Below are 25048 nucleotides of genomic sequence, written 5' to 3' on the forward strand. Positions count from 1 at the left end.
TAAGCGAATTATCTGTTTTCAAAATTTTAAGAGAGAAGAAAATTGAAGGAGACGTTAAGAAACCTAAAAAAGGGGGTGCAAAGAAGAAATTAATATTAAATGAAGATGAGAAAAATGCAGTTTGGCGTACAGTACATAAATCATAGAATTTATATTTTGTTTATAATTTGTTAACATTTCTTGTTTGATAGAAAAATAACTTATTTTGTTGAGATTGGTAGAGAATTGTTGTTAGTGTTTTCATTTGATAGAATCATATCATAGGATTTATATTTTGTTTTCATTCTGTAAATATTTATAGTATATCTGTTATACAAGGTTTTTGCTTTGAAACTTCGTTCTCCTTATAAAAAAAAGAATCGTAATGGGGTGCGATGAAGAGATCAGTTCACGTCTGGAACCCTGTTCCTACAAAAATCCCTTTATTCTCATAAACTATTTGTTTTAAATGTAATTTATTATAAATCCAATTCGTTATTTAAATTCCACATATGTACTACATTTCACCTCTGTACGCGCCACTGTTTATTGTTCCCTGCTCTACGATCAAGCTCGCCAGGTTAGTATTTGACGTATAACCGACCACTTCGTACACTCGATGCACCTGGCCGACTACAGCTAGTACCAGAACACAGTGCGTAGATTTCAGATTTTACATTCAATTTCATTTTAAATTTGAAACGGTTCATCTGACGCCTCCTAAAAACAATGACACGATTTTCCTTTGATAAAAGACCGACAATTTTTTGCTCTACTTTGCATCGAATACGATCGTACTATAGTTACAAATCGAATGAATCATGATTATTATTGTAAAAATCGAAAAAATCGCCAAATATGGGGTTAAAAAACATTACTTTTTACGGAATCTTTTTGAGGTTTTTAAATTAGGTTGGGACTTTCATACTTGGCTCAAGAAAACTTCATGTTATGTAGAATCATCACACCAAATTTCGTTAAAATCGGTTAGATAGATTTTACATAATAATTTTGCAATCCAGATTTTGAAAAATTCAAAATTTTGCACAGCAAAAACCTAGGCCCTTAGATACTTAAAAATTTAATCACTTATAGAAGGGCTCTCAAGCTTTCAAACGCTTTTTGAAAAATTCGAGTCCGTTAATTAGGAGAGCATAGAAAAATTTTCATTTCTAGTGATATTTGAAGGCCAAAAAGCCAAAAATCTCCTTGGATATACGATTCACCCAAGCCAAAACAGATACCGCCTAGTCTAATACTATTACTTGTGCATTGTACGGATGTGTGAAAATACATCAGTAAAAACGCCAGAAAAATGTATTTTAAAATAAATTTATGTAGATATCTATTGCGCCTATATGGTGTTCTAAAATGAGGATTCTCGGAACTCCAATATGGCAAATGTTGTGAAGCAACAATGCCATTTGTAGAAAAAGTGGATTCGTCCGAGAACATAATCTGTTGATGGAAATTTCGTTCCATACCTCCGATCCACATTTAAAAAAAAACATCCTGGTAGCTGCTTTCTAAGTGTCACAATCCATTTCTTAAGTAACGAGACCAAGTTTATTACAAAATATTAAACAGAACAGCCAAAATATCGTTTAAAGAAAAAAAATATCTCGGCTGCTATTGCTCGGATCGAAACGCTTTTTTTTTCTTAGTCCGGATTGCGAGTATTTGTTGAGCACCACAACAGTTACCTTTTCCTGTAGTTTCATCCAATTTCAGTCAAATTCGTTTTTTTTATTTAATGCTGAAAATTTTTCACGTTTTCTCACCGCTAATTTTGCAATGTAAAAAAAATATTTGCGGGCTTTCGCAAATGCCTATCCTTGTAACAAATTTCCTCAGGAACAAAATCGATTAGAGGCTTATTTTCGGAGATATAAGAGAAAAACTGAAAAAAGAGCAATTAGTTTTTTTTCCTTTGTTATAAACAATATGACGCTCGACCTCTACAAATACACAAACTAAGGTTTTTATTCAGTGTTTTTTTTACTAAATTTTAAGCCCATAAATGCATATAGACCAGGCGGTATCTGTTTTGGTTTGGGTGAATCGTATATCCACGGAGATATTTGGCTTTTTGGCTTTCAAATATCACTAGAAATGAAAATTTTTCTATGCGCATAAAAAAAAACGTGGGCTTAACTTTTGACGGCACAATATGTTAAAAAAATTGGAAAAATGTCATATTTTTCTTCCTATTTAATTATGTATCTTTTTAAGAGTTGATTTTAGGCGAAAATGGAAGAGGAAAAAAATGTTTGTAATTAAATTTTTTACAATACATGACTGGTTACAAATCGAATGAATCATGATTATTATGGTAAAAATCGAAAAAATCACAAAAATGGGGTTAAAAAACAATACTTTTTAGGGAATTTTTTTGGTGTATTTAAATTGGGTGTAGGACCTTTATACTTGGCTCAAGAAAACTTCATGTTATGTAGAATCATCACACCAAATTTCATCAAAATCGGTTCGATAGATTTTGCATAATAATTTTGCAATCCAGATTTAAAAAAAAAATTGCAAATTTTCAAAATTTTGCACAGCAAAAACCAAGGCCCTTAGATACTTGAAAATTTAATCACATATAGAAGGGCTCTCAGGCTTTCAAACTTTTTTTGAAAAATTCGAATCCGTCAATTAGGAGAGCTCTGGCGCTTGTTTAAACATTGGTCGAATTTTTGTACTTATAAACAATTAGAACTTTGTGAATATTCAGTCAAATCAAATTTTTTAAAGCAGGTTTTAAAACTTCTTGAAAGTAAAGTACTTAACTCAAAATGGAAAGGGGAGTCAACATAATAGTCTGAAATATTTTTAAAACTTACGCAGGATATTCAAAATACTTAATAACTATTTGATAGGTTATCATGCAGCGTTAGTAAACTCTTGTTATATAATGTCGAATATAATCGGAAATATATAAACGCGTATTTTAATATTGATTAAAATTATTGTCAAATTGTCTACAAGATAATTACACATTTCTATTTATAAAGGTTACTTTTTTTGTCTCGATATAAGTCCCACACACACTCTACAGTAATCAGTACAACAGTACAAGAGCAGCGATGTTTCGTGTAATATTATCCACCCTTTGTTTGACCTTCGGTGTCTTCGTCAGCGTAAAAGGTAAGAAGCACAATTGTAACAATTAAAAATAAGTACCTGTATATAAAAATGGCACAAATACATAATAAAACTGAAGTAGCAATGCGGGACTTGTACAGTTAACTTTGTAGTATGTATAATGACATTTTGGAAACTATACAGGGTGATTCACAACTTATCCAAAAAAATTTGGGAATAGATGCAGCATGAGAAATGGAATCAATATCGTAAAAAATTTTTTGTAAAATCCTTATAGTTTCGAAGAAAAAATATATTGAAGTTATAGTACATTCAACCACTACATAGCTGGACAACTGTAGTCTCTAGCGTCATTCGCTACGTGGCCTCAGCGACTCCGAATACTGAATTCGGATTTTGCAATCGTCGTTGCGATATTTACCTGTTATCTGTGGTGTTTACAGTTACTTTTTAGTACATAGTTAGTGTCAAAAATGGGTAGTTAGTGTCAAAAATGGTTTGCGTGTACTCGGAGTTGATGGATATCGTTTTAATTTATGGTGAAGCATTTGTGTTATGGTGAAACAAGACAACATTTGTGTTAGTTCGTAGAAACCGAGTACAACGGACCCAAATGTGTTTACACATTGGTGGATAAAATTTTGGACAATTGTTGTAACATCGGGTATGTCAAATGATTTTATTATTTAAAAACACAAATTAATTTTATTAATTAATAAAGGCAAAAGCAGTTGAATTTGCCGATATAAAATAGGTGCGATAAAATTCTATTTACATATTTCTTTCCTTGCAAAAGTTTTTGTCCGTTTTTATCACACCGTCATGCCGGTCGCATTGTGCGAGGTCAGGTTTTACAGTGGACCAGTTTCCAGTGCCGTGCAGAATTGTATTTTTAAATCATTTTCGAACTGCCCTTTTTGATTTTTTCTTTACAAAATTGTATTTGTAAGAATCCCCTGTACATCCAGAATTTTTTTTTTTTTATAAGTTCTGAATCACCCTGTATATACTTTTTTCATTAGCATTGTAAATAAATTTTAGTGCCTTAAACCTTATTGTGAGGTAATTTTATTGTTTATTGCTTATAATTTCTGTTTTTCCAGCTGAGAAAAGTTGCGACTCTTTAGGCACCCTCATCTATGAGGATATGGCCTGTAGGCCAGTGAAGAAAGATGGCAGGGGTTGCGCTATACAGTACGAATGCGACGATGTATCCCAGAAAATCGATTCTTGTTTCTTTAGAGGGAAAAGTTACCCACTATATGGACAACTCAGAAATGAATTAACTAATGAAGACTGCGGCGCGGAGTGTACCTGCCATAATTATTTCGGGTAAGATTTAAAACATTTCTAATGCCCCTCGTATATTATTTTAAAATGTGTTTCTAATTCGTGAAGACTAGTAGTGCCTCGTGGTGAGTTCCTAGTCAGTCTATTTATTTTAATTATTTTAAATTCGTGTTTTTTTTGCTTAAATAAAAAGTACGCACATAGATTTTTATTAAAAGACCTTAGTCCGGTCAGATTAGATTTTTACGTGCCAAAATTTAGTTTAGCAAACAGAGACACGTAAAAATTAGGAAAAATTCCATATAATTGAATGAACTACTATACCCCAGCTGTATGTTCAAAATGTCATCTAAGGTTCGCAAAAACCAGTTTTTTTCATTTAAGAAAAATAAACATTTTAGAAAAAAATGTTTTAGACAAATGTTCTAGAATTTTTTATAACAAAAATTTTGAGCTCATCCCAATGTCAATTGATAAACAAATATATTAGTTATTGCAAAAAAAAACGGGTAAACATCGCATTTTTTTGAAACTTCTGTATCTTCTAAAACGAGAAAAGATATTTTTACGAAATTTTCAGAATATATGGTCCTTGGCAAGTCGAATAAATGCATTTTTGTAAAATTGTAAAATAGTTGACAGTTTTTGCAAACATGGAGTTTTTGGAAAAAATACAATTTTTTCAAGTTTCAATAAATCATACAGTAATACATTATTATGTGACCCATCCTAAGCTTAATATTTTTTCAAAGAGTTGTACTTTCCTATGCAAAATGTGCGCGTATTGCAAAATAATTGGAAATATGCGAAAAATCTACCGAAAAGACTTCTCTTTTTGGGTAGAAAAATGTAGCTCTTTTCTTTATTCATTCATTTCTAGAAATTTTTACCAATTTTTACATGCCTTTGTTTACTCTACCAAATTTTGGCAAAAAACGAGGTATTTTCGACAATACTGGCCTACTGTTGGTTCCGAGGTAATCTAAATTAATATATTTTTTTAAGCTCAAATAATGGGTACGCATTTATTATAGCATAAAACCCATAAAATGCATACAATTTTGCCTGGACTTTTGCTTAAACAGAGATTTAATGATTCATGGGAAACATATTCTCAAAAATACAGGGTGTCCCGAATTAATGCAACAAAATTTGGTTACAGATCCTTAAGACAAATTTAGGGGACTCGTATTTTTCATTTTTGCCAAGTGGGCCCCTCGTTTGGGGTTGCAGCCCCCTGAAATCCGCTCCTAAGGATAATCTTTTTTTATATCTCAGAACCCTGTTGTACGAGAATCACTAATTTGGTACAGAGGCATTTTATGACATGTAGAATCTGAACGTGCTACGTTTTTTCGCGGGGAACCTCCTTAAGACAATTTTTCGCGGGCCTCCTTGTCTTTGGAGCAAAAAAAAAATTGGTCGCATATTTAAATTTCTGAAAAATTATTGTGCGTTAGAAAACCATTAAATTTAGAAACGTTTTTGTCCCGTGATGCTTTTTTCGTAAAATGCAATGTGTGATCAAATGGATATCGTGATTTGCCATTTTCCTCAAAAACATAACCGTACGCGAGTAAGGTATGGAATAAATTCAGTAAAAACGAAACAATTTTTTTCTGGGAAAAATCCTCGAACATGTCGATTTTTAATTTAAAAAATACATATTTTAGCATAAAATGCGATTTTCAATCGACATTTGTTTTCGAGTAACGACGTCATCGACATTTTTTTTAAATAGCAACTCCCTATTTTTTTCTCTTGATTCTGAAATATCGTTTCATTGTCGATCCGACAGTATTAAAATGTTGCCATCTTACACAGGAAAGTTTTCGAGTAAATGACGATTGAATGTTAGAAAACGCAAATTTTATTCATAAAAAAATAACAATTCCTATGTCAAGCAAATACAATTCATTAAGTTTTCTACCTAAATTAAGTGTTCGAATTGCCACCCACCGACTTCTTGACAATACTCAAGTCTGTGTAGAAATTGGGGTAACTCTGTGTATTTATCTATAATACAATAATTTTGGAGTTCTTCTAAATTATGGGTTTATTAACGTACACTTTGGACCTTAAGTAGCCCCATAAGAAATAGTCCAGGGGTGTAAGATCTGGGAATCTCGCGGGCCATTCTATCGGTCCTCGTCTGCCGATCCACCCCCTAAAAAAACAATTGTCCAGAAAATCTCGAACAGGGCGCGCATAGTGCGGAGGTGCACCGTCTTGCTGAAACCATATGGTGTCATCAGGAATATCAGGGTCATTATCGTTAAGAAAAATTACTGCAAGCGCTGGAACAAGGTCATTTTGTAAAAACTCTAAATATCTTTCTCCTGTAAGGGTTTCTGCAAAAAAGAAAGGCCCTACTATTCTGTTGTCAACTATTCCTGCCCACACATTTAATTTCTGTGGGTGTTGGGTATGTGTCTCTGCCATCCAATGAGGATTTTCCCGACTCCAATAGCTGCAAGTTTGACGGTTCACTGTACCATTGAGACAAAACGTGGCCTCGTCTGAAAAAAGTATTTGCCGGTGTAAATCTCTATTTACTTGACATAAATTCATCATAATTTCACAAAGGTGTAAGCGGCGGTCGGAATAGTCTTCATTGAGTTCCTGCACAAGTTGAATTTTGTAGGGATGATATTTTTCCTTCCTCAGGATACGTAACACTGTGGTCTAACTAATTTCATTGTTTAATGCAACCAATCGTGAAGTATTATGAGGATTATCTACCATACTTATCAAAATGTTCTGTTTGTGATCTTCACTAACGCTTGGACGTCCAGATTTTGGAATATCTACAACATTGCCAGTTTCTCTAAATTTAGATTCTACCTTACTGACTGTTGATTAGCTGATACGGCGACCTGGATGTTTTTCATTAAATAAATCGCAAATTCCCTGTTGCGTTCTACTCTTATCCCCGCATCCGATAAGAATTAAAATTTCATTTCTTTGTGTGTTAAATGTGCCATAATACTTTAAATTCAACAATAATTTTTATATCGTTTACAATACTTAGAAAGTCGGTATGACAGTGACACTTTGTAAAGATTTACACCTACGTAATTTGATAACGATTTTGCTTTATTTTAATTGATTTGGGTTTTCTAACATTCAATCGTCATTTACTCGAAAACTTTCCTATGTAAGATGGCAATAATTTAATGCTGTCGGATCGACAATGAAACGATCTTTCAGAATCAAGAAAAAAAATAGGGGGTTGTTATTTAAAAAAATGTCGATGACGTCATTACTCGAAAACAAACGACGGTTGAAAATCGCCTTTTATGCTAAAATATGTATTTTTTAAATTAAAAATCGACCTGTTCGAGGATTTTCCCCCAAAAAAAATTTGTTTCGTTTTTACTGAATTTATTCCATACTTTAGGCGCGTATGGTATATGTGTTGGTGAAAAAGTCCTTACCGTTATACAGTAACAAACTGATTATAACGTTGTTCAACATAGTTCTTAAGTTCGCTGTCTGTCCGGATGGTTCTGTAGATGGAGATACTGAATATAAAAACAACGTTTTAAGCAAAACAGTATCGTAATCTTCATTGACCTCTACTAATGGCTAGATATTTTTAGAACTCCAAGTTTTGTATGTTTGTTAATATATTGTGTCAATGGGCAGAGTTTTGATTTGAAGCCTGGTTGCTACGACAAATACGAATTGGATAAATGTTGTCCCGTAGGAATGACGTGTCGTAAGTATACTGGAATAGGAAAATAATTTGCAATAAAGTAAAGCCTAATAGAAACTATTAATTTTTAGTATGAAAAACGTACTGTGACTGACTCAAAATTCAAACCCACTGTAAATTAATTATTAGGATATTTATGCCTTTTTTTAAGCCGATGTCCTCCTTCATGTCATTGTTCCCTCCATACAGAAAATGTTTGTTAATTTTTCACAATGTATTTCTAACACCACATACAATATACCTTCTCTCCAGACAGCGCAGCGCCTGGAACGGGACAGCAGTTTTAAATTTCCGATTTATCGATAGAGTACAACACCAGCAGAATTTTAGGAAGATTCAAATGCAGCAGCCGACATTCCTATACGCGTATCCTAGCAACGCATAAACAACAGTTTGGCAATGTTGTCACGCGTACGCATGGATTAATTTTGTACACTTTTTTATAAACTTACATACTTAAATGATAAAAATATTTTGAGGAATGTAGTAAATTGTAGTATGTAGTTATTTAATCATAATTTCGTTAATTAGCTACTATTTTCATTTTTTGGTATTGAGATACTGCAGAAAATATATTTCCAAATGAACAAATTCATAATGATATCTTAAACAGTTAGTAACATCATTTTAAAAAAATATTTAATGTATTATTTTTTATAAATTTATTTAATCAGGGTTTTTGTTTGTATTTTGACACTCGCTTACAGCTTAAAAGATTAAAGATAGGAACAAAATTTAAATACAAATGTAGGATTTCTCCTTTATTTCTTTTGACATTATCAAAATTTGCTGGTATGATATACCTCCGTTTCAAGTAAAAAATCGTAAAAAATTAAAATACATTGTTGAAATAACAAATAACTATTTTTATGACTAACCCTTATAATATATTTTACGAATATGTTTTGAAACATAACGACAACATAAGGAGAATACCTAAAAACGAAATAACATTAAAATACCTACCAATTTTTATAAATTTTCCCATGCCCGTAATAGTGAATGATGTCATACAGTAAAAAAAGGCCTTATAACTAGGAATCGCAAAAATAATTTAAAAAATCTTTCCTATTGATTGTCCGTTTTGCGTTGAATGTAATAGGTCCGAAGTCAGTAAATTGAAAAACAAAAAGAGTTTGTCAAAAATTGCAACAGCAGTAGCGAACGCATCATCTTATCTCTGTAAGGGATCATTGATTGATGCTTTTTTACTTTTTTTTAATAATCTTCTTATTCAACCACACCTTGAGGTTCCAACAATATTAAATAAAATTTTCAAGAAAATTAAAAATTAAGGGACTTTTCTTAAGGAAATTTTACATTGTTTAATCTTTTAAACACCCTGTGTCACAAATGTGAGCACTGCCAATGGCATCCATTATATGCAACACCTGTGTCAAGAATTATTTTACCTATATGGAGAAATCAACAATAAGATAGTAGTACCCTTGTAAGGTTACACGGAATATTTACTGGTACGTTGACTGCAATCTTTTACAAGATAAAAAACAAAATATTTATAAGTCTGTTTAGAAATGAAAGAGAGTGCTTATTATGTATGCAAATCGTAAATAAATGTAGTACTGGTGCTTATATTCAATATTTTTATATTATGTATTATAGGTATAGATGAGGTGTACTTTTAAAAAAACTTTGTGTGACCGGGTTGTACCAAATTGTAGCAGGTAGCTAAAATGTAATCCCCGACAATCCGTCTTCTATGCCGCTTCAACTTCTCGGTCCATTTATCTTATAAGTAAACAATATAAAAACAGCATTTCAAAACATGAGGCTACTTTAAGCATCATAACCGGGTTAAGAGGTTTTTAGTAATTCAAATAAAATTATTCAATATTATTATCAAAATATTTATTTAAATTTAATGAATAGACTTTTATTCCACACAAAAATATATGTATTTTGAAAATTCAAATTATGGTGAGTAAATGTAGTGTTGTATAAATATACAATAAAGAAAATAAAAAAGTAGGTATATTAAAATTCATCCTCTGAATATTCTGATGAAGTATCTTCGTCTCCTAGATTGATAACGATAGGTTCCACAGTAACGTCAATTAAATTATCGAGTTCCCACATTTTCTCCTCTTCTTTTTGTACATGATGTATACATCTTTGCCAGTTATCTGCAGTTACTCGTTCCAAGGAATTTTTTAATACAATTTTCACGTCACTTAATTTAAACGTCGTATTATTTCGCGTTACATCTCCTTTTACCTGCGCCCAGACTAAGTGATAAGGTGGTAACCATAGTACCGTTATTTGGCGATTTGTTGCCATTTCATCGATAACATATTTTTTCTGATCTTTATTAAGATTGACAAGTGTCAAAAGTTCCTTTTTCACCATATTTGTTTCAAAAGAAATGTTTTTTCCGAATAACCATTGAATTATATCGGCTTTTCTCCAAGCAGTCGTAGGCGTCCGCTCGGTCTGCCGTGAATGGTAACTGGCATTATCCATGACAATTACAGACCTCGGAGGAATAAGATCCAACATCTGTGTAAAATACTCTTCGAAAACATCTGCGTTCATGTCTTCGTGATAGTCACCTGTATTTTTAGATTCAAATAAAAGTAAACCGCCATCTACAAAACCACTGGCACTACCTATATGTGTCACTATTAATCTTCGCCCTTTACCTGAAGGTGCCTTGAACCCTGTTGAAAGTCCATCCAAAAATGCTTGTCGAAAACTGTTTACATTTTTATCTTGCCATACTTTTGTTACAGTATATCCCTCGTTGACCCAAGTTTCGTCTAGATAATAAATATTCCTCCCTTCGTCACGGAATTTTCTAATTGATCTTAAGTAGGATCTTCGCCAACAAATAATTTCATCTTTATCGATAAGAACTGACTTCCTGTTCTGCTTTTCCCAGCAAAAATTCAACTGTCGTAAGACGGCCCATAATTTGCTTCTACTGATTTTTGGCAAATCGTTGTCCTCTGAAAGTTCACTTAAAATTTTGTTTAGCGTTGGTATTTCTGTTCTAAAATAAAATGAGTGTATTTTCTGCGAATGACATTTTTGAAGAAATCATCTATAACGACTTTTGACCTCCCTGTAGATGATTTTGGGTGATTTACAGTATCTTGTTCATTTTTTGTTCCCTTTAAAAGTCTGTAGATAGTCGATTTTCCAATCCCTGTCATTTTGGAACCCTTTTCCACGATGTTGTCAACACTGTTGGTAGGATTTTGGTGTTTCAATGCATTAAATACATTTAATATAATACTCTTCTCATTCTGAGACAGCGCACATCTTTTCACGCGTTTAGCAGGTACGTAATCTGATAAGCTCGACATTTTACCCAAACAATATTATATCCACTGGCACAATAGTCACTAAACAGAAATCGAATTTTACTCTACTGCACTAGCACGTCTTCGTATATTCAGCTCTAAGACTGGATTGATCTGTCACACTGGCTCCTGCCCTATGATGTATCCAGTAAAATATACTAATGTACACCCATTACCTGTTAGCATTAGTGTTACCCGATAATTACCTGAAACGAAATATTACCACGCCCATGGCCGGTTCTTATCTCGGGGTTTTATTACTCTCTTTCATTTCCAAACAGACTTTTTATAGTAAAAAATATGTTATTCGCTACACTTTTACACAGCCTGTTCGATGCAATTTTTTTAGCATAATCGCGTACCAAATTGGAAGTCGATGCACACATCTAAAAACATTAATTTCTAGTATTTGAATTCTATTCCAATGCCAATTCATGTAAAATAAATAATTAATTAGCTAAATTCATAGTGTTAGTTCTAACTTTATTTAATTTATTTAGCATTTAACACAAATGTCATTTTCAAACAAAAGATAAGTTTCATATAACCCTTCAATTACAAAGTTAAATACATTAAATTTATTTGTATGCCCAGTTATCACTTGGCAACACTGCTGTATTCCGGAACCGCTAGAACTGCCACCTATTACCGAGTAGAAGAGTTACCACGTTAAATATTATTGTTGGATGCCAGCTCAGAAGAGACTGCCACGGGCGGTCTGGAGCGAAGCTATATTGTCTGTGCTAGTACCGTAAACAACAATTTCCGTGAACTGAGCTGAAAAACCGAGAATATAAAAATCACCTACACGTTCTGAATGATTTTAGCTTCGGAAGACAACCCGTTAGCAGAATGCCACGTAGACGGAAAAGTATACAAAGAGGGTGAAAAGTTCTATCCAAAAGATACCTGCCTTAAATGTGTTTGTGGTAAAGGCTGGAACGGACGTTTTGAACATCCTTTCTGTAAGAGGTCTTTGTGCAGTATTCAGTTTGACGGAATAGGCCAGGTGCATAGCAATTGCGCACCTCTTTATTTAAATAAAGAGGTACTTTGTTGTCCAATCACTTGGGTTTGTCGTAAGTCAATATTAATTATTATTAGAATATTTGTTTTTCTTCCATCTTGTGTAAAGTAAAACACCATATAGTCGATAAATATATTGCTTATGCATGAAATTTATTGTTAATATTTATAAAAAAAACAAAAATGTATAATGAACTAAAAAGAACTGTAAGTTTCCCTTCATACTTAATATTCATTATTACAACGGATTTTCGTTGTTGCATATGACTATTAATAGTCCAGTAGGTAGAGGTTCGGCCTGTGTCAAACCTTGATAACCCGGAAATAACTACACAGGTCTACTTTAAATGATGAGTACAATAACAGGCTAATTTGCTGACAAAGTATTTTATCAGGAAAAAGTTATTAACGATTTAATCATAAACAATTTTTTTTTAGTAATTTTCTTTAAATAACTCAGCGGTATGACTTTGTACGAAAAAATGCTTAGGACATGATTTTGATTGTAATAAAAATAGCTACAAAACGGCGGTGGTCCGATTACGAAATTTGCAATAACAAAGCCGTGAGATTGAAAAAACGGTATAAAACGTCAATTTTTTAAGGTTGCTGTAAAAATGTCAATTATAAACAAAAAGTGATAAAACTTTCGAAAACTATAGTTCAATAACTCAGCCGAAACTCAGGAGAGCAAAACTTTTTGTTCTGTAAGGTGTTATACATTCATCGGCATCTGAAACTCGAAACTTTGCCAAATTTGTTCGAAGCTTTGCTGACACTTGAAATTTGGTACACACATAGTGTAAATATGCAGAAACCAAAAGCAATTTGCAAAATTCAATTATCTTCATTTTTGCAGCTTTGGTAAGGTTTTATACGTCACCCTAGTTTTATACGTCACCGTTTTTTTTATTTTTGGACGTATATTTATGTATATTTATAAAATATTCCATTACGGTAGATTAGCCAGCATAATTACCTACAATTTAAAAAAATATATATTTTCATCGTTTAGATCCTAAGCTACTTAACATTTTGCGCCTGTTAGCCATAGTCGTACATTATTCAACATATTAACATAAAACAAAATCGTACGTGTGGGGTAAACCTTTAACTTTTCATTTTCGAGCGCGAGCTCCGCTCTTCGGCGATTGTATACTATTAGAAATATGCAACAGTAAATTTAAACAATTGTTTACTTAAAGTTAAAGGTTTACCCCACACGTACGATTTTGTTTTATGTTAATATGTTGAATAATGTACGACTACGGCTAACAGGCGCAAAATGTTAAGTAGCTTAGGATCTAAACGATGAAAATATATATTTTTTTAAATTGTAGGTAATTATGCTGGCTAATCTACCGTAATGGAATATTTTATAAATATACATAAATATACGTCCAAAAATTAAAAAAACGGTGACGTATAAAACTAGGGTGACGTATAAAACCTTACCAAAACTGCAAAAATGAAGATACTTGAATTTTGCAAATTGCTTTTGGTTTCTGCATATTTACACTATGTGTGTACCAAATTTCAAGTGTCAGCAAAGCTTCGAACAAATTTGGCAAAGTTTCGAGTTTCAGATGCCGATGAATGTATAACACCTTATAGAACAAAAAGTTTTGCTCTCCTGATTTTCGGCTTTAGCGTCATTATTGTATATATATTGAACTATAGTTTTCGAAAGTTTTATCACTTTTTGTTTATAATTGACATTTTTACAGCAACTTAAAAAAATTGGCGTTTTATACCGTTTTTTCAATCTCACGGCTTTGTTATTGCAAATTTCGTAATCGGACCACCGCCATTTTGTAGCTATTTTTATTACGAACAAAATCATGTCCTAAGCATTTTTTCGTACAAAGTCATCCCGCTGAGTTATTTAAAGAAAACTACTAAAAAAAAAATTTTTCACGATTAAATTGTTAATAATTTTTTTTCCTGATAAAATACTTTGTCAGCAAATTAGCCTGTTATTGTACTCATCATTTAAAGTATTCCTGTGTAGTTATTTCCGAGTTATCAAGAAAATGTCACCATCAACAGTAACATTTCGGCCTCTACCGACTGGACTATAAACAGTACATTTCAGTTACACAATCGTAAAAAAAATTTCTCTTACGTCTTAAAAACTATTTCCTTTTTTGAGTTTGTAGATATACAGGGTGTTCTGTTCACGTTTCAAAAAAACTTATGTGAAAGTTCTTCGAAGGGAAAATAATGGGGGTACTTCATATAACGTTTTTTTTTCTTAGACGCCTTGTTTTCGAGATACAGTGTGTTGAAGTTGTTACTTTCCATTTTAATGGTTATCCTTAATTATCTTTAAATCGGCTAAAGATAAAAATGTCAAAATTTGTACACGAATAAATATCAACTGTGCGTTAAGAATAATGAGGAAACGGTTTCTTTCTGAAAAGCAGTGTCGCCGATACAGGAGTACAATCGAGAAAAAAATATGTTACATTTTTAAACGGTTTTGTAAACTCTAAAGCATGTTACAAAAAAGGTATATTTCTCGAAATTCATGAGCATGTACCTATCATTTTCGAGAAAATGAAGTTTCATAGAAGCAAATGGGGACAATTTCAGCATCTACTGTAGTATTTAGAGTTTTGTTCATTAATGTAATTGTCCAGCTATTTTGTTCTGTCTGTCTCTGAGTCTGCTTCCTAATATTATATTCTTATCACTTTTTTAAGTATCGATGTCCATCAAAAATTCAGTACATGCAACAATTGTTTATTTCAGTAGACGTAGTGTAGTAGTTTACAAACTCTAAAATTAGTAGTAATTGATAGATAAATTAATAATTTCTATATTTTAATTTTTTTTAATGTTACTTTACAACAAGCTTAAACTTAAAATGTTTTACAATTTAACTGTTTCATATGAGACGTAAGAAATTAAAATTATATTCTTAAATGCAAAGACTATTGGTAGCTAAATGTCTTCATCCTATTCAATGGTAACGTCCTCTTTCAATTTAATATTCTGTTAATGTACTTATGCCGCTGTATCTGAGCAAAAAGATGCAACTCAATTTTTCTCGAAAATGGTACATGCTACCGAATTTCGACAAGTATACCTTTTTTTTGTAGTATGCTGTAGAGTTTACAAAATCGTTTAGAAATGTAACAAATTTTGGCTTTTAACATATTTTTTCTTTCGATTGTACCCTCCAAGTACCTGCATCGGCGACACTGCTTTTCAGAAAGAAACCATTTGCTCATTATTCCTAACGCACAGTTGCACAGTATTCGTGTACAAATTTTAACATGTTTATCTTTAGCCGATTTACAAACAATTAAGAAAAACCATTTGGAAAGTAACAACTTCAACACACTGTATGTCAAAAACAAGGCGTCTAAGAAAAAAACATCATATGATTTAACCCCATCATTTTCCCATGAGGAGCTTGCACGCAAGTTTTTTGAAATATGAATGAGACTCCCCGTATATGATTAAGAATACTGTATAGTAAGATTTTATTTTTGTAAATTATAAAACAGACTTATTTTTTGAATCTATAGAATTACAATTTGTTACAGATTACATTTTATGGCGTAGAAATAGTCATATAATTATCTTGAATTATGTTATTATTTGTAAATGCTCTTTTAAATTTGTTGAAAGGAACATCCTATATTCTAATGGAATTTGTAAAAATATAAACAGTCATATTTATCATAATGTACTACTGTCTTTTAGAAAACGTTACAAATTCAAAAAAATCTTTATAACTTTTGTATTTTTGCTCCTAAGGAAGTAATAACGTAAATAGATACGCCCAAACGTAAGAGCTATTGCTATTTATTATACAAAATACCATACCTTAACCATACATAAGGAATTCTTGTTAACATTATTTATTATTAATATTACAAAACAAACCATATACTTTTGTTTTAGCTACCTATAAATCTGACCATATCACCAAAATTAACAACAATGTTGATTCGAACTCAGGTAAGAAAACCGCTTGATATAGTTATTATTATTATTATTATTATTTACACCATAAAGGAGTATTATTGGTAAATTATACTTGACTGCTGCGTGGTGTATAACATTTTATCTGCTCCCATAGTTCTTTATGGTTCATGAAATAAAGATTAGGTTTTATTTTTTGACATTTCTTAATCAATTTATTTTGACAATATTCGAAGTCTTGCAAAGTCGCCTTGGTTGTTTGGATTTTGTCGTTTCTAAGGTAAACACCTTAGTTATAAACAATAAAAGCTACATAAAAGTTGCAATTTTGCTGGTTTTGAATTATTATTTCTAAATGAGTGATTTTCAATTAGAAAGTGCAGCAAATGTTGCCTGCGAATTTTTATTGCCCGAGTCGAAAGTGCGCTACGAACGAGCATATAGAAATTTCAAAAAAATGGTGCCAGAAAACAAATACTGGTGTTTCTGAAATGTCACTGCTAGCATATTTCATGGAGAAGTCAAGAACTTTAAAGTCACCGGCTAGTTTGTGGTGTAAATACTCAAAGATTAAGTGAACTATTTTTATAGAGGAGAACGTGAATATATCAAAATATCCCAAGCTGAGAGCAATTTTGAAACGTAATAATGACGGCTATACCCTGACCTATAAAGTTTTTATTATACAAGAGAACAAGTTAACAATTTTCTCGTTCAGGCACCCGATAACACATATTTGCTAATGAGTTATGCAAACTTACTTTGGACAACGTCAAGATCAAAAATTTTGTTGACATTATTGTAGTTACAATTCTAGATTCTAAAAATGGTATGTCACGAACGTTTACAGTTATTTCTCGTCTGGGTTCTCGAGACATAGACTAAAGAAAAAATAAAGGGATAAAAAAAATCTAAATTTTCGGTGATCTTTCAAATGGCTGTATCCTTGATAAAAATGGTCGTATTGGTGTAAAAAAAAGCAATTTGAAGCTCGAAGTTTCTAATTTTTGGATATTGCAAAAAAAAAATTTCAGGTAACACGTATCGCGCAATCTTAATGAATATCATGAAAAAAAATTTTTCCCATTTACCTTCAATTTCTTTTTTTTTTTGGTTTCGATACGACCATTTCTCGCTGAGCTATCGGACTTTGAATGAAAACGGATCATTTTCTCTTTGTTCTTCGATATCTCAGAAACCAATGGTTGCACAGAAAATCGACGGTGGGTTTCAGAAACTTGAATGAATTCTCTACAAGGTCCTGGCACGGTTTTTTAGAAAAAAAATTTTTTCATGATATTCATTAAGATTGCGCGATACTGTTACTTGAAAATTTTTTTTTTACTCCAATACGGCTATTTTTATCAAAGATACAGCCATTTGAAAAATCGCCGAAAATTTAGATTTTTTTTTAATCCTTTATTTTTTTCCACTNAAAAAACGGCTTGATGGATCGAATTGAAACTCTGTAGGGCTTTTAGGGGTACAATGACCTGTAAAAGGCACACTTAACATTAGTCATTTTCCCAATATTCTCAATGTGGCACGTGATTTTCTAGAATACCCCTAAAAGTCCTATTTTTTACGATTTTTCAGTCATGTTAAGGATAAAAATTTTTTTTTTCTAAAAAACCGTGCGAGGACCTTGTAGAGAATTCATTCAAGTTTCTGAAACCCACTGTCGATTTTCTGTGCAACCATTGGTTTCTGAGATATCGATGAACAAAGAGAAAATGATCCATTTTCATTCAACGTCCGATAACTCAGCCAGAAATGGTCGTATCGAGACCTAAAAAAAAAAAAGAAATTGAAGCTAAATGAACAACCTATCTAATCCATAAGGTGGTTAAGTTGGAAAAATTCAAGTGCGTACACCAAAAATAAGATCGAAAAAAATTTCGAAAAATAATTTTTCATGAAATTCATTAAGATTGCGCGATACGGTTACTTGAAAAAAAAATAATTTTTTTTTTGCAAGATCCAAAAATTAGAAGCTTCAAGCTTCAAATTGCTTTTTTTCTACTCCAATACGACCATTTTTATCAAAGATACAGCCATTTGAAAAATCGCCGAAAATTTAGATTTTTTTTTGATCCCTTAATTTTTTCCATTAGTGTATATCAAGATGCGTTATCAAGCAGGTAGATGTTACAACCAACCAGTCAGCAAGAATACCCTTTCTATGATTCCTAGTTTTTGGAACTAGAACATCCTGAAACATATACAGGACATTCATTCCGAAGAATATCGGCAACGTTACCGACTAATTACAAGAGTTGATGTATTAGCAATAAAGAGACATGGTGGGTGGAAATCAGCCACAATTGCAGTAAGTTATATTGTTGACAGTTTAAGTAACAAAAATTAAATAGCCAACAGGATTATTTACAATGACACTTCAAACTCCAGGTTCTAGTAGCACGTCGCATCATGCTGGTTTAATGGATCAGTCAGATAACATTGAACCTCCGGTGACTGAAATAGAGCGGTCAAATCATTTTGGGATACATGTGAGAGAAATGTGAATAATTATCCAGATTTTATAATTGTTACTAAATGTAATAACTAATAACTGTACAATTACTATAAATATTCATTCATTATAATTATTAAAATGTAATGTTCATCAAATATTTTTATTTATTTGTTAATGAAATATGCATTACTTCACTTAACTCCCGTTGTCCATAGCAACTTCCACTTCTACGGTAAAATCCACTTATCTCCTTAAAAACTATTTACTATAGTGGGAGCAGATAAAAATAATTACATGCCAACAAATCATTTTACGGCTCTTTAAAATGTGTGACATTAACACCTTTTTTAAGCAAATATTAAATAGTTTCAAGATAAAGACAAAGAGGCGTAAATAATGCTGTCTTTTCTTTTAACGATTTAATTTTTTTAATTCCAGACCTCTTCTGTGTATTTGGATCTAAAACGTTAAAACTTGGGGAAGGATTCCAAAGGAAAGTCAGCTATTTCCTCCCTCCAAGAGATGTTCAGTGTGAATGTATAGTACCACCGTTACTAACGTGCAAAGTAATGTAGAAGTTCAAAATTTAGTCTCGGAATCGTATAATAGATCGAAAGTTTTAATTAATGGTGTTAGTTTTGTTGCTTAGATATACTAATATCATTTTTTTTTAAATATTTTTTTCCAAGCTGTAATTCAATTATTTCATTTTGTACATGTTTGTGGAAATTTGAGAATAATAAATAGCTAAGCTTGTTACCTAACATTGTATTAATTCTTCTATCAGTTCCCAAAGTATACGTACGTTTATTTAACTTCTAGATGCCTTATAACATAATCTTTCTAATAAAATTACGCACCAGTTTAGAACAAGGCAATAACTTCTCGATGCTCGAAACATATTAAAAAGGTACTAGAAAAATACGTTTCAGAGACTTTCATCGTCTTCTGCATTCTGAAACCGGCCATATCTCCGAATAATCAAAAATTCACCAAACTAGAATATTTATTACACAAAAATATGTGTGACTGAACTTAAAACTTCCCCTGTAAAGTAAATTTATCATAAAAAACTTGTTTTTGTCCAGAACTTCCTTTTTTTAAACCAATTGGAGATTGTTTATTATCTGTCGCTGATATTAAAAAAAAATTATAAAATTGTAATTAAGAATGGCATTTTTAATTCATTTATAAGTGAAATAAAAATTGACTTTCATAATGTTGCTTTACATTTTTAAGGGCAATGTAAAAAAACTTTCAACACTAGTATTAAAAATAAAATACTATACAGGGTCGGAAAGTCCCCATGGTTCATCGGCCGTTACGTGAGAGCGATAAAGAAAGTCATATAAATCGGTGCGATAGAGAAAGATGGCTATAATGAAGGCGTCTAATAGTCACCGCCCATTTCGCCCTTCCACAAATAAGATCCACTTCTTGCTACTTTCTTCATTTTACACCATTCAATAAGTCTTTTATATGCTATATCACATTGTTGCCGCGATTTCTGGGGTAACAGATCTAAAGTTGCCCTATTTGCGGCTTCTTCAACATCTGATGGAATAATAAAATTACTTTCATTTCTCACATTTTATTCAAAATCCATTTTTTTTATCCACAAAATTTACAATATTTAAGGACAACTTCAATTGTAGATATAAAACACTAAACCACTTACAACTTGTTTTACTTTGTTACCATTTATCCAATACCTGACTTGATATACAGGGTGATTCACAAATGGTAACCAAAAATGAACAGCCTCTATAAAATGATACAAAACGTATTATAGGGAACAGATTATTTTTAAAATAAATATTAATTCAATAATTTTTTCATCTTGAAATGATATTATTCCTTTCTATTTTCAAATGTTTATGTATGAAAAATTGTATTATTTAAATGGGAAGTGTTTTTTGTAGTGGAATTGTATAACATTATACAATTATTTATTTCAGTGTTTAGTGACGGTACGATGTGTTTGTGTGTCTTCATTGTTAAATTTCTGTAAGATATGAAAAAAATATGTAAACGAATCAAGCAAGATAAGATTTGACAGTAATCCACACCGCTTATCCAGATTATTCGAGTTTATACTAACCTGTCCAATGGTGGAGTATGAAAAATTTTAAAAAAAAGGAAATAAAAATTTTCAGTTTTCTCGACGAAATTTGAGAAAACAAACTTACATATTTCTAAAGGTCAAGGGATTCCCCCTATATAGAGTTTATGTTAGAGCATTATCAGTCTGATTTTTATAATAACGTGTTGAAGATTATATCTACATCTAACCAGTTGTTAATCCTCTTATATTAAGTATTAACTGCATTCCGCTGGTTTGAGCTCACTTATCAATCAAAGAGATGAATAAAAAAATTGAATCCTTCCTTAAGCAGTTACTAATAACTGTTTGTTATTATTTCACAGGTATTTCTTGGTCTCAGGCCAAATAAATATCCTTTAACTGTACTTTAAAAATGAAAAAATGATTTTGTAAGTTTATTAACTTAATCAATTAACAAGCGACAGACACTAAATAATGATATGGTATATTACAAATTTAACTTATGAGTAATGGAAATTTGCTTACCTAGTATGTTCTGAATCTCCATTCATAGACAATTGCGGTTGCAACAGAATTTCTGTGGTCAGTATAATACCAGTTAATTCAATAACACAATTCATTTTTTCAAACTCACGTTATTAATATGAAATTATGGCAGCTTAGTCATGTCGAGCTGAATTTTAATATTGTTAATTTAATTATCAAAAAGATGTGTACAATCCTGAGACATATGCTGATGTTAGTCCATAGTATATGAGTAACATGTAATAGAAGAATGTTTATACAAACATATTTTATCATTACTGAAAGTCTATTGTTTTTACTGTGCACTTAATATTTTAGTACTTGACAATATGGTTTTTAAATCTAACATATGAATTATATAACGTTATCAGACATTTGTTATGATAAATTAAATTTAAATACAGAGCAACAACAACATCCATATTCTTTTAATTAATATTATTTTGCACTATTATTTTATACCTAGCAGCGTTAATATTTATTAAGACATGTAATTTTGCAAAAAGTGTAAAAATTGTGCAAATAATTTGTTGTTTGATAAAAAAATTACCACCTTTTCATTTCTAAACTTCCAAACAACCAAAAAAATCCTGTGCAACAATTAATTATTTATATCACATCACAGGACCATATGACATGTGACATGCTTAAAAAGGGAATACGAAATAGCAGAAAATAAAAAATCTTTGACATTGAGCTGTGTAGAATTAATTGGATGAATAGACATTTCAACATGCATCTGCCAATAACATATATCCATAAGAAATGAGTTGTTATGATAATTAATTTAATTTTGAGATGGGAGACTTGAAGACTACATGGAATTTGGCGTAGGTGCAAGGCGTTGGATCAGTATTTGTAGATTTGTCGCTTTAAATCGAACAATTAGGCAATGGGTCAATGACCCAAAGAGTATCATTTGATTAATTCATGTGTTAAAAATAAAAAAATATTGGGATATTGTTTCTCTTTTCAGTTGATATGCTTGTTATATTAATCGATATGTTCCACATAAAAATGTTTAAATGTTAAAAATTAAAACACAAGAGTTGCATGTAAATAAATAAAATATAATATTCACTCACCCAACTGATCCAACCACCCAAAAAACGAATGTAAGGGAATTACTGACTTCGAGTTGACACCATTTAAACAAATCCCAAAAAATCTAGATTGACGTCAACATTCTCTTAAATCTGTGAATGTACTTTACGTACATAACATATACAGGGTATTAGAAGTTTGGGTTTACAAGTTTACTTTTACACCCCAATTAGTCCGTAATGACTCTACATTGTCATAATAATTTCCTGAAGTCGTACAGCACATTTCATTTAAATATAAATTTCCCTTCACAGATACTGGCAATCGTATTAATTCTTTTATCGACCAAAAAATGAAGAAAAACCTTAATAATCTGATCTGTCTAAGAAGGAATTGATATATCCTTTGAATGTTAAAGGCCAAAGGTCAAGTCAAAGATCATTAACCTTTCATGTCCGGTTATTGACTTTTGAGAGGGTAATAGGTTGACTCTTACCCATTGGTCAACGACCTTTGACGCCTGGCCATCGACTTTGGTATTTAACCTTTAGCCATTGACCTTTTCCATCTGAGAAAATAAATACCTTTAAATATTTTTTATGTTTTCGACATATTTTAGCGTATTTAGAATTTTCGAAGAGTTTTGAAATAATCAGTTTTTGTTATATTTTATAATAATAATAATATCTCTACTCCTCATTCTAATTACGACAGTTAGCCCATAAGTCGGAGACTTGTGTGGAGAGGAGGCGGCATATTATTATTAAGCAGGCCGCATTTGTGCCCAGGAACGACTTATGTTGGTAGGCCCTAACCACCATTCAGTGCAGGAATGAGGGAAACCTGGAAAACCTCATTAATTAGGGGGGTGGTCAAATGCCAACCGGTGTCAATCTCTCANATGACGTCAACATTCTCTTAAATCTGTGAATGTACTTTACGTACATAACATATACAGGGTGTTAGAAGTTTGGCTGCCTTAATTTTAACAGACGATACAATACATTAAAATAAACAAAAAAACCTTATAACTACACGGGGTATAAAAGCTCGATTAATTAAGGAATATTGACATAACTCCGTGCATAGAATACCATAAAATACAATGTTTATCGCTTTTTTGAACTCCTTTATGTTTAATTCTAAAAAGTAATTAGCGTTGTAATAAATTTAAAATTCGATAAAATCCATATCGGGCAATGTGACAACGGCGCGGCGGTTTATTAACACGAGGTACTAAGCTGTCCAGCAATACGCAATTCAGTTGGTATTTGGAATTGGACCGTGTCTGAGTGTTTTTGCGTACCACTATTTCCTTTTCTTGATGTGTTTTCCAGCGAGTGCGCGAAAGTTGGATTCGAAGGTGTCGTGCGTACATCGAAAATGGTGGTGGACATTTTGAGCATATGTTGTAGTTTGTTTTGTAGTTTGCCGCGTGTACACGTGGTGTGCATCAACAGGTTAAGCGCTGTTGTCACGTTGTGATGAAACTCCCCAATATTAATACTCGTTGTATTTTGAAAACAATTAATCTAACGTCCCTGTAATATGCAACTTTTTTGTTCATTTATGATTACTCTACTTCATGCTAAAGTAATGTAAGTAAACTTCTTACACCCTGTATGTATTTTCAAAATAAAATTTTATTAATTATTCAGTACTTCTTTGTAGGACACATACCTCTATATTATTAAAATTCACTATTCAAATCACTTGCCAAGTTTACTTTTACACCCCAATTAGTCCGTAATGACTTTACATTGTCATAATAATTTCCTGAAGTCGTACAGCACATTTCATTTAAATATAAATTTCCCTTCACAGATACTGGCAATCGTATTAATTCTTTTATCGACCAAAAAATGAAGAAAAACCTTAATAATCTGATCTGTCTAAGAAGGAATTGATATATCCTTTGAATGTTAAAGGCCAAAGGTCAAGTCAAAGATCATTAACCTTTCATGTCCGGTTATTGACTTTTGAGAGGGTAATAGGTTGACTCTTACCCATTGGTCAACGACCTTTGACGCCTTGCCATCGACTTTGGTATTTAACCTTTAGCCATTGACCTTTTCCATCTGAGAAAATAAATACCTTTAAATATTTTTTATGTTTTCGACATATTTTAGCGTATTTAGAATTTTCGAAGAGTTTTGAAATAATCAGTTTTTGTTATATTTTATAATAATAATAATATCTCTACTCCTCATTCTAATTACGACAGTTAGCCCATAAGTCGGAGACTTGTGTGGAGAGGAGGCGGCATATTATTATTAAGCAGGCCGCATTTGTGCCCAGGAACGACTTATGTTGGTAGGCCCTAACCACCATTCAGTGCAGGAATGAGGGAAACCTGGAAAACCTCATTAATTAGGGGGGTGGTCAAATGCCAACCGGTGTCAATCTCTCACATTGACCCAAGCCAACATTCTTCCACCCTACCATACCTGCACAGAGGGTGCCAATCCTCCGTACAAGCATAGCTAATCTACGGTCTACCGGCCGCGGGATTCGAAACCCGGGCAGATCGACACATCGATTTAAGTACTGACGCCTTAAAC

At 32.0% G+C, this 25048-nt stretch overlaps 1 protein-coding gene across 1 annotated transcript; it reads left to right on the forward strand.

Moving 5' to 3' along the window:
• The first annotated feature begins 3028 nt into the window (after nt 1-3028).
• Nucleotides 3029-19599, forward strand: LOC108917121. Its single transcript, XM_018723578.1, has 6 exons — nt 3029-3126; nt 4188-4416; nt 7977-8095; nt 12243-12494; nt 16357-16413; nt 19292-19599. The coding sequence occupies exons 1-6, from the start codon at nt 3066-3068 to the stop codon at nt 19426-19428; spliced, it is 855 nt and encodes a 284-aa protein (XP_018579094.1). The 5' UTR covers nt 3029-3065; the 3' UTR covers nt 19429-19599.
• The last annotated feature ends 5449 nt before the right edge of the window (nt 19600-25048 follow it).

The sequence above is a fragment of the Anoplophora glabripennis genome, unplaced genomic scaffold (assembly GCF_000390285.2).
Source record: "Anoplophora glabripennis isolate ALB-LARVAE unplaced genomic scaffold, Agla_2.0 scaffold85, whole genome shotgun sequence".
Lineage (NCBI taxonomy): Eukaryota > Metazoa > Arthropoda > Insecta > Coleoptera > Cerambycidae > Anoplophora > Anoplophora glabripennis.